Source organism: Eufriesea mexicana, unplaced genomic scaffold, assembly GCF_001483705.2.
Source record: "Eufriesea mexicana isolate 0111107269 unplaced genomic scaffold, ASM148370v2 scaffold15236, whole genome shotgun sequence".
Taxonomy (NCBI): Eukaryota; Metazoa; Arthropoda; class Insecta; order Hymenoptera; family Apidae; genus Eufriesea; species Eufriesea mexicana.
The window spans coordinates 71480-86093 of NW_016922735.1; the positions used below are offsets into that span (position 1 = coordinate 71480).

The window sequence follows — 14614 nt, forward strand, 5'->3', positions numbered from 1 at the left end:
TATATAATTAATTCTTTTCATTTTACATTTATCGATATAAGCCATATTTCTGTGATAGGGAATAAAAACGCCCTTGTACGTAGTTTCAGTAGGTAAACATTTCAAAACAATTCAAGGGAACACTGTAAAGAGGATTCGATTAATTTTCTAGTGATATCGCTGCTGATAACAGTGATCGCGTGTACGGCCATGGATCCGGGCACGCGTGTATATGCGTGTACGTGTGTATAATTCATCGGATTGCTTTGTTCCCAATATTTACATACAAGTTTTGCAATGTTGCACCAGTATACGTAGATGATACTTATATACATGTACTCGATTCTATTACTTCTTCCCGACTTCTTCCCAAAATCTAATCGATCGTTTGCTTTTGAATCTTTTTTCGCGCGCATCTCTCTGGTTCTTTTATCAGACTAAAGGTGATTTAGTATTAAAAAATGTTGTCGAAGATAGATCGAACGTATTACACCAAGTATCAAAGGTGTCAATTTAACGTAGTTAATCAACAAAATGACGCAAAGTAGCAACTTACATCGTTGGTTTTCATTTGGCACACCACTACGTCAATTATTTTGGTCAATATTTTATACCACGTAAGGTCGATAAAGTGGTTCCTGAAGTTCGGTCGTGTTTCTCGGTGTTTCTTGTAACGTTCCCTTGGTATCCTCTTGTGGACTCGGTGAATTTGAATTCGGATGATCACCGCCGGTTTCTCTCTCGTTATTCCTCGTATTCCCTCCATCTTCGACCTTATTATTTGTCCGCGCCTCTTGTTGCGCCTTTTTACTTCTTTTCCATTTCATTCGTCGATTTTGAAACCAGATTTTCACCTATACATTTCAACACACGTTGCTCGTGTATAAAAATAAGAAATAATATTGATTATCAATGAAATATCGCGTGGCGATACGTACGAACGAACGAAGAAGTATCTGAAAGAAAACGAGTAGACGGATAGAGGTGGGATTAAGACGGGGAGAAATAAAAGTGTAAGAAAGGTGAAAGAACGAAGAGGACAACTTTGTGTGTATCGTTAGATAGATAAGTTAAAAACAATGAATGAAGAAAAATAAAGAAAAGCGGTTTATAAAGTTTATTTTTGTTAATAATTGGATAAAAGAAGAAAATATGGCGTCAAATTGTGTGTTGGAATAGCGAAAAATCGTGTTAACGCATAACGCGCCATATTCGACCCTTGTAATCGCGGCAAGTATACCATCGACTTGATATTTCCTTTCTCAATCCCGCAAGAAAACCATGTGTAAATCCTTTGGACAACATATCATGCGTTTCAACCTACCCGCTTTCTCATTCCCGACCCCACTACATTTTCTCCCTTCTAGACAACAGACGTGCTTCTCCCGTACGATGATAGATTCGTATCACGAAATATCGGAATACGAGACGAGGAAAAATTCGGAAAAATTGGGAAGAATTGACCGAAAATGAGAAAATTAAGGAAAAGTTTTGTTGCAAACGAGAAAATTAAGGGAAAAGTGTAGTTGAAAGTTTAGTTGAAAGGGGGTAAAGAATGAACCGATTGGATTTGGATATTTCAATATTTAAATGCTACCGCTCTGTCGAATGCTTCTCATTGCTTCTGTAGTAGTAAGTAAATATGTACTTGCACGATAGCTGTGGAGTAATCTTTCGTCTTGATATTTCGAAGAAGAAAAGTTGGAAAAAGGAGATATAATGGATATAACGAGAACGACGCGCGATGCGTACCGCGTGTAACGTCCGGACAATTCAAAAGCTAAATGCAGCAAGTTGAATCAGTGGAATATCGAAACAAATCAAGGACTCAGTCTGCCATAATTCAGACTTTCGTTACTATTTGCCGAGCGATCCGTCAGAACACGTAAGCTTGAAAGTTATGCTTAAGTCGTTGAACTATGCAAGAGATTCGCTTGTTCACGCTTATGCTGGTAAAGGAGAAGGATCCTGGATGGATTATTTCGCCGATTTCTCTACAGGCCTTCTTCTTTCCTTTATTCTTTCTAGATACCTCTTTTCATCTAGGCTTTTCGCCACTACTGTAATCTCAAAGTAGCATAATTCCAAAGTACATATCATATTAAAACGATAACAGCGAAGAAAGAAACAGAGAGAAGCGAGGAAGAAGGAAGTTGGAAAGAAAAAAAGGAAGGGATAAATAAAGAAAGGAAAGGCGAATTAGTTAAGGTATCGAATTATCAATTAAGCTATCAATTAGGATAGATAAAATACAGATAAAGCAGCTTTTACCTGTGTTTCCGTGAGCATTAACGAGGTAGCAACTTCGAATCTCTTTGGTCTGCTGAGGTATTTGTTCTGCCTAAATTGTTTTTCCAGTTCGAGCAGCTGTTGCGACGTGAAAGCGGTTCTCGGCCTTCTTGTCTTCCCAAGCAAGGCATGCTGGGCCGCGCAACCTATTGATGATAATTATACATTTGTGAGAAACATATTATAACAGTTATTTAACGCGCTTCGCATACGTATGTATCTTTCGTGAAAGAAAAATCTTCTCCAACGGACATAAGAAATAATCGGTATATCGATGAACGTTATATATATAATAGATAATCCTAGTTGGAATTAATACTAATCGTAGGGAGAGACCAATAAAAATCATTGAATGCTAATGCAATTACCGCAAGTGTAAATCCTCCTCCCCTCTCTCCCCATTTTCTCTCTCTCTCTCTCTCTTTCCCCTGCCCTCTTCGCCTGGCTTACAATACTATGATTTGGGGTTGAAAATGGGGATGGTGGAAGGACAGAAGACGAGGGTGACCGCCCTAACGATTAGCCCTATGAACGGGTCTCTTGGCCAGACCCGATTTTCTCTCCTTTACGACTTTGTACGAACGATAAATCAAAATGAAATTTGTCCTTGGTGAAACGAACAAGGTTAATGACACATGGTTCGATAGCTAGTAGAAGATCGTCAATGTCAAATGCGTATAATTGCGCCAGTAACTCTTTTATTCGAGTTGCGTAAAAAGTTCCAATTTTTTCGAAAACTTTGCCCTTCGGTATCGAGTACAGAATCGTAGTTTCGTTCTATATATTTCGACTTTTCTTTCATCAATTTCTTTCATCTGATTACAAATAAGCTAATAATTAGATAACGCATTTCTTTTTCTTTTTCTTTCTTTCTTTTTACTCATCCTACACGTAAATCCGTATATATACAAGAGAGTTATATACGTTGAAGTTAAATGCACCGGATGTAAAAATACGGATGCGGTTCACCATACCTTTTCCTTCAATTGCTTTCAATGCTCGCTATGTGTACCCTAACAATTTAACTATATAGCAAGTGCGTGACCGGCTGTCAATGTTTGTACACATGGCAGTGTTTAGTCGCGCGTACACTTAGATTAATCTGGAACGTGCGATACCCTTATGTCGCTGTTAATCAGCCGCTTAGTCAAACATTCGACACTCTGTGGGCCTGTTTCGTTTTTCCGCCTTAGGATGTTGACCGATCGCAGCGACGATGCATTCGGATGTCACGAAATACCTAATAACTTTTCTCTGAAATTTTTCCAGGCAGACAGTTTCTATTCTTTTCCGTATAATAATTAAAATTTCCGTAAAAAAATAGGAAGAAAATTTCGCGTGAAACGAATGAAAATTAGCATTAAAACGTATGTAGGGTGTAGATATCGAAACACTGTAGCACCGAAACTGTAACTCGCATTAGGTACTTTGAAATGTATGCGGTGGATAGTTTGGCTTTCGTTATTCGTGTCACTTGGTAGACGTATTAATCATCGGTGCGAAGGATGGTTTGCCACCCGCTGTGCACATATGGTTCGTTCCATGATTTTCCTCCCCGTCGTTTCGCGTAACAATTATAGCAGCCGAACTATTGCTTCTATCTCCTCGATTTATTTTCCGCGATACGTTACCACGCTACCACGCTACCACGTTACCACGTCAGCACGTCAGCACGTGTCTCTTGGTTAAACCGAATCCAGGAACGAATAATAACGCGAATGGATAATCGCGTTCGTTTATATTATATATTTATAATAGGCGAATGATGCGAGAAAGAAACAGTTTCCGAATCTTCCGTATCTTTTTCCAAGCCTATTCCGCCTGTTACTCTGCCTATCACGGATGATTATTTTCCTATAAGGAGAACAGTTATCGGAACAGTCAATAGAAATGCAAAGGTCGATCACGAGGAAGGAAGTTCGCTCTCTATTGGTATTATTTCGTAACATTTTCTTGGTTCATTTTCATGAAAATCGATTTTTTCGATTTTTTCGAACGACAAAGCAAAAGCATCGAGATATAGGATGTTGGGAAGCCACTGAAATTGCGCGAATGCGAAGGTGCTAGGGAGAAATGGTGCGAGTTATGACAGATGTCGGTAAACAAGGAGGGCGGCACCATCGAGTGGACAATCACCATTTTCGTGCTCCTCTGTGCAGAGTAAAGCAGTGGGGTGCCGTTAAGGTTAACGTCGTTCTCACCCCGCTACACTTTTATCATGATAATTTAATTTATTTGGGGTCCTATTAGCCGCTTCACGCCAGGCCGCTCTTAAATCATGCTGATCACCGTACCAGTAAACACTAGCCATTATCTGTACTTAACGCAATTCTATCCTGCTATTCTTCATATTCCCCGCCATTCTCCCGCTTCTCTTCCCCCTCTTTCTTCCTCTATATCACCACATTTTCCATTTACACTATCCATACTATCTGGTAGAATCACTTACAACAAATACGTACGCTTTACTTCCTTTACTAGTACCTTTCGATTCATCTTTTCTTTTTTTTCCTTTTCACCGTCGCGTCTCGATATCACCTGACAAAAAAAATAAATACAGCTATGGCAATTTAGAGCCTTAGCTGTAGCTACGGTAGATATTTATACGCATAAGTAGGTACTTACATATAGCAAAGTTCTATACCCGACTAGACGTCTGCCATATAGATATGGCTGACTACCGTTTAAATATCATTACCGTCTAATTAATGAAATTACGCATGTATCACATCTGCATACGTCTATGTTAATGGTCGATCATCTTGCAACGTTTGCGGCTCAGTTGCTTTCCTTTGTTACTTTTATTCTCTCCTTTTGCAATTGCAATTTTCAACTTTCCCTCCTTTTATTTGCTCCTCGTTCTCTCATCTTCTCATTCTCTCATTCTTTAGATTCATTTCAAGTCGTCTGTATGCTTCGTAGTTTGGTAGTTTCGTATTCTTACTCGCGAGTCCATTCTCGTTCTCCTCGTTTTCGTTTTCCTCCTTTCCCGGTTTCTCTCGGCGATGGGTGTGAACAGGCGTGCGTGCGTTCGTGCGTAAGCGTGTTGGCGCGCGCGCGTTTGTACCAGATCTTGCTCCCTCTCCTTGTCTCGTATAGCAGCGGAAGCTCCGCCTGCAGCCCTGAGTGCTCGATACGGTCCGCCCCCAAATTCTCAACCCCTCGTATCAGTGGTGAACGAAGACGGGCGAAGGGTAACGTTGGCGGTATCCACCATCCCTCTACAGCCTTGATCGCGAGACGTCATCGACTCCGCTAGCCAACTTTTGTCAGAGATTATTTTCTCTACCCAAAATGGTTGGATTTAATTTCAAACCCGCTACGTGAATTCACCACGAATCACGTCATAAACATCCAAAACGTTCGCATTTACTTTTATCATCGTGCTACTAACTGGAATCGTTTCGCATTTTCTTCTCTTTCCGTTAGACGGTGGTGATGGTGGTGGTAGTAGTAGTAGCAGCAGTAGCAGCAGCAGCAGCAGTAATCATCAGTATAATCGACGATTTTACGCATTAGCATTTTCACGCCATTTCTACACGATTACCATCTTACATAGCTATTCATTTAAAACGATATGTCATTTGAAAAGGAAATAATTCGGTTATCTCGCCTCTCTCTCTCTTCTACTACTTTTACTTCTTCCAAAGGTGATAAACGAATAAGCCGATAACGTATCGTCTCGTTCTATTTCGTATACGGCTAGCATATACGGCAGTATTTATGTATATGCGAGACGTACTATATGCACGCGCAAAGCTGTGCCATCGCGATGCCATTTGCACGCGTCCGTGTGGCTACGGTGCGATCAGACCAGATCATAGAGATATAGGATGGTTTGGGCGAACGTGAAACGTTACACATCGGGTAACCAAGATCTGTTTGCTTGCGGGCGGCCAAACTAGCTGGCAGCTAATTCAGAAACACCATTACCGCCTACATGCCTATAGACAGGTAGACTGACGCGACCGCTACTGCTAACGCCACTAGACGTTTTCACCGTGTTTCCATGTATCTATACTAACGTTTCTATATACACTCGGTGCAAGCGTATCCGATTTCTATGTACGTATCGTGCGTGTCTGCGCTTTCGTTTCAGTAGCTACATTACCATCTTTCCTATATGCATAGGAAAGTAGGATTAATTGCCGGTACCTACCACGTTCCTCAACTGCCATCCACCGTATCGTACACAATTGCGTAATACGCTGTTATCGTAATCGTAACCGCAATCGTAACCGCAGTCGTAACCGCAATCGTAACTGTAACCGTAAACGGTATACGCACGCGTGTACACCTACACTTAAACGCGATTACACCGTAATTATTATCAAATATTTCAAATTATGCCAACTTATCGCTATTACTTGTTTCTCTCTTCCACTTTTCTTCTCTTTCTTCCCTCCCCCCCTCCCCCGCTATTTCCACCTTTCCTTCTTTCTTTCATTTCATCTTTTCCTTTTTTCTTTTTTTTCTTTACAACCAACGGCAAAATACAATGACAAAATAGCGGCTAATAACGTTAAAGAATATTCTTAGAAAAGAAGATTATAGATAAAACCGATTTGCGTTCATTGGATTGTTTCAAAGACGAGGAAAATTAGCTGTCGAAACGGTCTATGTAAGTCTGTGGAGTTTCCATGGCAACCTTAGACCGTCTGCGTCGGCGTTATGCTATCGCGGAGAGAAGGGTGAAGGGGATGAATAGACGGATGAATGACGCACAATTAACTAATTAAATCATCCACCAACCCTTCGCGTGCTTCATCTCTCGGGTATCATCCCCTTTTGTTGGCAGACCTCCTACCATCTCTTCGACATCTTCCGCCATTATTTTTTCTTCGTAATTCGTAAAGCGAATCTCACTCCGCTCAGCCTTGGTGAACTGAGAGGACGAAAAGTCGAAGGGAGAGCGCAACCAAGTTCGGACATATCGAGTGCGAAATAATAATATATAAGAGCTTTGGAAGGGAAGTATTTAGAATATGCATTTAGAATATTTAGAACAATAGGATAGAAAAGATAAAAATCTTCGGCGCATGGATGAAATAGACGCGGTCATTGATATCTAAACAATTTAATAAACAATTTTTTAACGAATAGCATTATTACGTTAGGCGAATAATAATTATTCGTCGAGATATCGAAGAAAGATGTTAGTCTTAAGAACAATTTCGTGTCGAACATTAAGCATTATCGATATGGTGCAAGTTGAAAAGTCGTTTCGGACGATTTTCATTAATCCGAATGCAAACTGGTATCGCGTGGGTGGACACGCGGGGATGCGAGAAGCAGTTTTTAGTGTACACGAGGCAGAGATATCGGGATTTGGGATACACCGAGGGTGGAAGATCGCGAAATACGCGCAGCCACGATATTGCACTAGTTAAATTTCGATACTGCAAAGCTCGACTCAAAATAGATGAAACATGGTGTTGTCGGAATATCGTCGTCGGTATAACGTGCGACAAATATTCCACAAATAAAAGCTCACATCTCTTGCTTTCACCCTCTCTCTCCCTCTCTCCCTCGCTCACCCTCCTCACTCTCTCTCTCTCGCTCTCTCTCTCTCTCTCGCTCTCTCTCTCTCTCTCTCTCTCTCTCTCTCTCCGTGTCAGCTTACCGCGCCGAGCCGCTGAGTCGCGTACTCATCGTTATTTACATAACGTCGAGAGCATACGAGAATTCGAGGCTACAGGCGTGCGCGTGAGAGAGAGAGAGAGAGAGAGTGAGAGAGGGGGGGGGGAGAGAGAGAGTCAGAGAGAAAGAGGGTGAGCAGGAGGAGGAAGAGGAGGAGGAGGAGGAGAAGGAAAAGGTAGAGGAGATAGAGGAGGTGGTGAAGGTGGAGGAGATGGAGGATTTGAAGGTGGAGGAGGAAAAGGAGGAGAAAGGGCTGAACGGGACGATACTCCCATCCAGCAATTTTTTAACAAGTCGTGTTCGTGTTCCCTACCGACGCGATAACGGCAGCTTCAGGTGGGGCTGAATGCAACCGTTTTATTTTATTCCGCGAGGCCGTTTTTTTGTACTCGTTGCTCGTTTTACGCTATCGGGTTTTCGCCTTTTTCGTCGACGTTGGATTGCTCGGCAACTACCAATCAGGATCATCTGACAGAAAGTACCCCGCACTTCGCTCCGAACACCACGCTCTCTCACTCTCTCTCTCTCTCTCGCTCGCTCGCTCGCTCACTCGTTCGCTCTCCTCCCTCTCACTGAAACACATACACAATCGCGTTCCGTTTACTCCCGTTCCTCCCCCATTTTTCTCTCTTTCCCACCATCTCGGCATCCTGGTCCGCTACGTTCACTGACCAATTTGTTCGATAAAAGCTTTCGACTGATTGGCTGGACAACGCGACCACTCTCTTTTTTCTAAGCGTGAAATTTACCGTGGTAGTAGTAACCGGAATCATCTCCTTTTCTTTTATACTCTTCATTATTCACCAGCTGTGCATCTCTTTCAATTTTTCCTTCAAGGTTTCCTCTTTTTTATTTCATTAATCGTTTCGTATTATTATACACTAACAATTTCCTCCTGTTTGCCGTCTAGTACAACAAGTATCATTCACAATCCTTGCTAACAGTTCTACAGCATTTCATAACATTTCTTATTTGCACTTTGAAATCTACCATATGTAGCTACGTAAGCGAACAGAAAATGTAAAAGCTATAACAATTCCTCGATATCGCTAGTCGTTGAACGCTCGAAAATGATCGACAAAGAAAATGTTGTATTTCGAAATAAACAGTGTCGTAGACCCTATACTCGCTTTCAACGATACGCTGCGAAACTTATTCCCTATATTATCATTTTGACAACCGACCTAAAAACTTGAGTAGCTAGTCAATATAGTACAGTAAAGAGTTACATTAAGCATGTAAACATTCGCTATCTGCCTATCATACGAGCAATCTGTCCATCTATTTTATGACTTTCTATATACTCACGTCAGGGTAATGTTGAATATTAACGAAGAAAAATTGTATATTACTTAGATACCGATACGTCAGTTTTAAATCCGAGATACTAATATCTACTTGGCTCGTTCCGTTGGTCTTTCGACGGATATAGAAAAGAATTATTTCAATATTTTCTCGTTCCTGCTAGCAAAGAAATAATTTTCTCCAACAAATTGGTCCAATAAATACATTGGAACATGCGAAAAAGCCGAATGAAATTTACCGTTAAAAGAGCGATACGATAACGAAGACGAGTCGTTATGCTAGATTTTTTCTTTTACCGTTTCTTCAGCTATCGTAATCGAATCTACTTCGATTCTTTATTAAACGAAGAAGGACAATGATCAAGTTAAATTGGCCATGTTATCGTTCGTCAATCAAGGTTACCATTAATACATGCGTAATTTCGGGTATAGTCACTTCCGCTCGATAGTTTATGCATAGAGAGGGGATGAGAGGTTGGGATAGAGGGTCGGCGGGCGGTGAGCTGAGGCTGTTGGAGAATAAGCATAATATGGGGATGAAATATGAGATAGTTTGCGATTTCAAAGTAAAGAAATCACTCGTTATCGAAAGTTTAACGAAAGAGATTAGCGAGCATTTCCTACTGTTGAGAAATGTCTTCGATATTAACGACGAGTGGAGACGAGTGGAGACGAGTGGAGACGAGTGGAAACGAGTGAAAACGAGTGGAAACGAGTGGAACGTTAAAGATATGTGCACGATTCGGTACATCGGTATAAAAATGTGAATGTAACCACTCGTATGTATTAATCGGTAATATGTATATTAAATGATATCGCGTAAATTAAGGATTTTTATGGGACGACCAACGTCACTAATCGACCAGACGGTTATATAGCGCGAATCAACGAATTAAGCGTGAAAGTTGGCGAGATTATTAACTCACCGGCCAAATCGGCGGGTAACCTGGGATACAACATTCCAGTTCTAGCCAACCACTCGAGTTGGAGTGGATGAATGTGATGCTGCTGAGGATGAGCAGCACCGGCACTCTGCGAATGTCCGACGGGTTGACTTTCCTTGTGTATCGAATGAAATGCGCTACCACCCGCAGGATGATAATATAATCCTCCGGGATGTATGAGGGGACCACTCGGATGCAAGAGAAGTGCTTGATTTTGTCGAGCTACTCCGGCACTACTGCCAAGTGCACTATAGTGGCCACTCGGCAAATTCGGATTACCAGGAATAACGTTGCTATTAGGTTCTTCCGAGCCTGGTGAAATTGGAGGACTCGAGACAGGACTGTGACTCGCGTTACTTCCCGAACTGGCGCTTCCCGTTCTCGTAGGTTCAACCTCGATCCCAGAACCATCGTCCTCTATATTTTCTAACCGATCGACTCGAAATCCTCCGTTACCGATCCCAACGTGTTCTCCCTTGAACGCTGTTTTATCACGTTGCATCGAAGCAGCCGTTTCTTCCACGGATTCTACACGAATACCGGACAAATGAGTAGTATCCCGTACGGACCGGTCACGAATATCTTGTCTCTCACTTCCTTCGCGAATAACTTCTAAATTCGATGCCGAGGTCAGACCATGTTGAACAACAGGTCTATCGAACGGGTTCAAAAGACTTCCAAGAGACGAGGTTCTTTGTTCCTCCGTTCTGCCAGTTCCGATATACGCAGTTCCATTCCCAACCCCAACTCCAACTACAACTCCACTTGCAATTTCAGTTTCACCTCCTGCGCCAGTACCAATGTTGGCACCAGTACCAGTGCCGATACCAGTGCTAGTACCAGTGCCAGCACCAGCGCCAGTACCAGTACCAGTACCGATATCAATGGCAGAAGCAGTACCATTGGTGGTACCAGTACCGGCGCCGGTACCGGTACCGATACCGATACCGATACCGATACCGATACCGATACCGATACCGATACCAGTGCCAGTACTGGCACCAGTACCAGTACCAGTAGCAGTACCGGTACCGGTACCGGTACCAGCATTAGTACCAGTACCATTAGCACTACCAGAATCAGTACCAATACCAGTACCAATACCAGTACCAGTAGCCGCAACGGTAGCTCCACTTACACTACCGATAGGAGTGCAAGAAGAGTCTCGGTCATGACCACGAACCAAGGAGTTTGTCAAACAGGGGCTCACATCGATGACGGAATTTCGCGTTCCGAATAACAATCTTTGATTCCGTTCCGATCGTTCGTGATCAGGGCTTTCCTGTTTTCCAGTTGCTCGACCGAGCAGCGCATCGATGCAGAAAGATGTTTTGCCGAAGGATCCGTGACGTCTGTCGGTCGAATGAACAGCATATTCTTGTGGAGAGATTCTGCCAGGCGAATTGTTCGATTCTCTGTAGTGACTGGCCACCGCGGATACCATTTCCTCCGTGAAACACCTTATACTAACATCTTCGGGATCTCGAAAAAAATTTGTCGATTCGTTTTCCTGCTTCGAGAAGGAAGGTCTTTTCGCGTCATGCCCTTCGCGATACCTCGACATTCGCGATTCGTCTTCGAGCTCCGAGGAAGAGCCGTTTTCTATGAAACCTATATTTTCCACAGATCCAACTGTCTCTTCTCTCACTTCGGAACCGGGTGATCGCACTTCATCCGATCTCGGTGAACAACTTTGACCACGAATCTTTTCTCGTATACCGTAAACGTTATTTTGACCCGTTTGCTGTTGCCGTCGTTGTTGTTCCTGTTGATGTTCTTGCTGTCGCTGTCGCAAGTACGAGTCTTCGAAAATTCCTTGAGCGTTGTAATGCATACCTCCTGGTGCGTAGTAATGAACAGTGCTTTAGATCGATTAGTTAGCACATGCTATTCTTACTATTTCTTCGCAAACCCTTTCACCACCACTATTTTCCGATCAATTATATACCACTTGGAATTTGGACCGCGTTCGTGTTCCTTCACTGACTCTGCCACAAGATTCGATCATCTACGGATAGATATTTTCAAGTACCAATAGATATCCCCGATCGGTAATCGATCAATAGCAGATCGATGGCCGATCGACTTCCGATCGGCGTACGGGACTCGATCGATCGATCGAACGACCGCACAACCGACCGACCGACCGACCAACCGACCGATCAACCGGCCAATTAAACAATGTTACCCTTTAAATTCCGATCGCTGACCTGTTCGATTACACGACCTGATTATTATTTTACGCAACCGTTTCTTCGATCGCGGCAATTCGTGTTTCACCGACCGACGATCGTGTGTTCGTTTCCAGTGACGGGCGCGATCAAACACCGGTTTTGATTTCCCGGCAATACGAGCGATTAGCTCGACGCCGCACCACAAAGTGACGTCGCGAGGAACCGCGTGTCCGTAACGGGAAAACCGCTCCCCTCTGCAACTGCGTTACCGCGGTCAGTCGATTCTGCCACGCCTATCGCGGCAAACCTCGCGGTTCTGCCACGCCTACAGCATCCCCTGTCTTCCGCACTGTCCTCTCCGCCGCGACCGTACCCCGCCGCCAACAGTCCGCCTCCCGCCGCCGTCCTCCCGACCCGCCGCCCCTCAGCCCGTGAACCCGACAACCGGCGGTTGCAGGCCTCCGGTATCGAGTTCCTCGTATCACCAAGTCCCAAATTCCGAGTCACGATTCACCATTTCCGATTCCCGATTTCTTCCTCTCGCATTCTCCCGGTCCTCTCCATTCTCCATCCCTTACGATTCGCGTGATTCGACATACGTTATTCACTGCTTTCGATTCTCGATTTCCAGTTTCCGATTCCCGATTCGCGCGAGCAATCGTTGAGGATTCTCTATCCTGGAATCCCAGTTTTATCAGCCCTTACGACCGATTCCGACCAGTCACGACATCCCGAATTGCTTGGCGTCCAGTATTCCATTCCCAGATGCCGGATTTCTAATTGAACCTATTGCGTATGAAAATATCGAAACAGGCAAGTTTAAAGATTAAGAGAAAAACGCAAACTGGAATCAATTTGCGTGACAACTTGGCAAGGAGTAGAAAAGATTCAACGAAAATGACGATCAGCGGGATAGAGACAGATAGAAGCATGGAAAACGAAAACAGAAAAAGACAAAGAATCCTCCCTTTGCCAGATTTTCCTCCAATCCAACAACGACAAGCATGGAATACGCGCGTACTAAGAAGAGCCGATATGTATTACAGTTCCTGCCACGCGATTGCTTGAAAGAAAGTGCAGATTCGTTTATACATCTCTCTCTCTCTCTCTCTCTCTCTCTCTCTCTCTCTCTCTCTCTCACAGAGTACACGGAAATTAAGTACATTTTACTAGTGTATTCCTTTCATGATTTTTCCAAACGAAATATCGCTGATATATCTGTCGCTTTATCGAGCAGCTAATAGCCGCGTAATAGGTATCACACCCAGTTTTCGAGTAATCGGTCTGTTATCGGTTGTCGTGCGATATTTTATGTGGGTCCTACGACGCATTTGCTTATCCTACTGATAAAATGTCTATTCGTTTTTAACGCGTTTATTCTGACATATCTAGTTTTCTCGAATATCGTTCCCTTATCGATACATCGATTTCGATTCTTACTAAACTCACAAAGTTTGGAAAAAAGGAAAAAATTCAACGGAGAGACAGGTGTGGAGATTCCGACAGAATAATACAATATTTCTTGTGTCACGTTTTATTTTAAAAAATGTTCTCTTATTGTATCTATGAATGTATTATGTACATATGTATATGGTGTTAATCATTATCTTATTTACAACTGCTTCGATGATGTATTTTCTTTTCTGTCGATTAAGAACAATAAACATTTTACTACCATTTTCGCTAATAAATCAATTTATTTTCATCGGGAAATTTATATGGATAAACTATTTGCGCGTAAAAGAATGATAGATCACCGTAGCTTTCACTCTTGTTGTGATTTCTTGTATACCTACCCTTCGCAAATCCGAACAACCGTAACACAACCGAATACGAGTCGAAGGCAAACGGTAAAAGTTCACCGACGACCACTTTTCAACCAAATAACAGAGAGGGAGGAATATTTACTTTAGGATCGAAGCACGTTCAATGTACATATAATATAATATAAACACGCGCGCGCGCGTAACACACACACACACAAAGATATATATATATATGCAAGATAACAATTTTTTTAGCGTTTCTCCTAATTTACCGATCGATCCGTCCATGTGCATCATACAAGAAAATAGATGGACGGATCGTATTTTGTTTCCTCTCTTCGATAAACGTTATTTTCCTTTCCCATTAAAATATTTCCATCTATTATAGCATCAACATCAGTCGCATTGTTCTTTCTGTGTTTCTAATTCGGAAGTTTCCTTTCTATCCGTTTAAATAATCGATACGTCAGTCAGAACAATTACAGATGTGTAACGATGTACAAGTCGCTTCATAGATG

At 42.6% G+C, this 14614-nt stretch overlaps 1 protein-coding gene across 1 annotated transcript; it reads right to left on the reverse strand.

The window, feature by feature from the left end:
* Window positions 1–587: 587 nt before the first annotated feature.
* Window positions 588–11990, reverse strand: exex (motor neuron and pancreas homeobox extra-extra). Its single transcript, XM_017909153.1, has 4 exons — window positions 11291–11990; window positions 10139–10942; window positions 2251–2414; window positions 588–833 (listed from the first exon to the last, which is right to left on the reverse strand). The coding sequence occupies exons 1-4, from the start codon at window positions 11988–11990 to the stop codon at window positions 588–590; spliced, it is 1914 nt and encodes a 637-aa protein (XP_017764642.1).
* Between the last annotated feature and the right edge of the window lie 2624 nt (window positions 11991–14614).

Excerpts from the sequence above, each read along its gene's own strand:
- exex (XM_017909153.1), bottom strand. The coding sequence starts at position 11,990 with ATGCATTACAACGCTCAAGGAATTTTCGAAGACTCGTACTTGCGACAG. Across the intron at positions 10,943-11,290 it reads CACTCCTATCGGTAGTGTAA|GAGGTGAAACTGAAATTGCA; the intron begins GTGGAGCTACCG and ends GTACTGGCGCAG. Across the intron at positions 834-2,250 it reads TAATGCTCACGGAAACACAG|GTGAAAATCTGGTTTCAAAA; the intron begins GTAAAAGCTGCT and ends TGAAATGTATAG.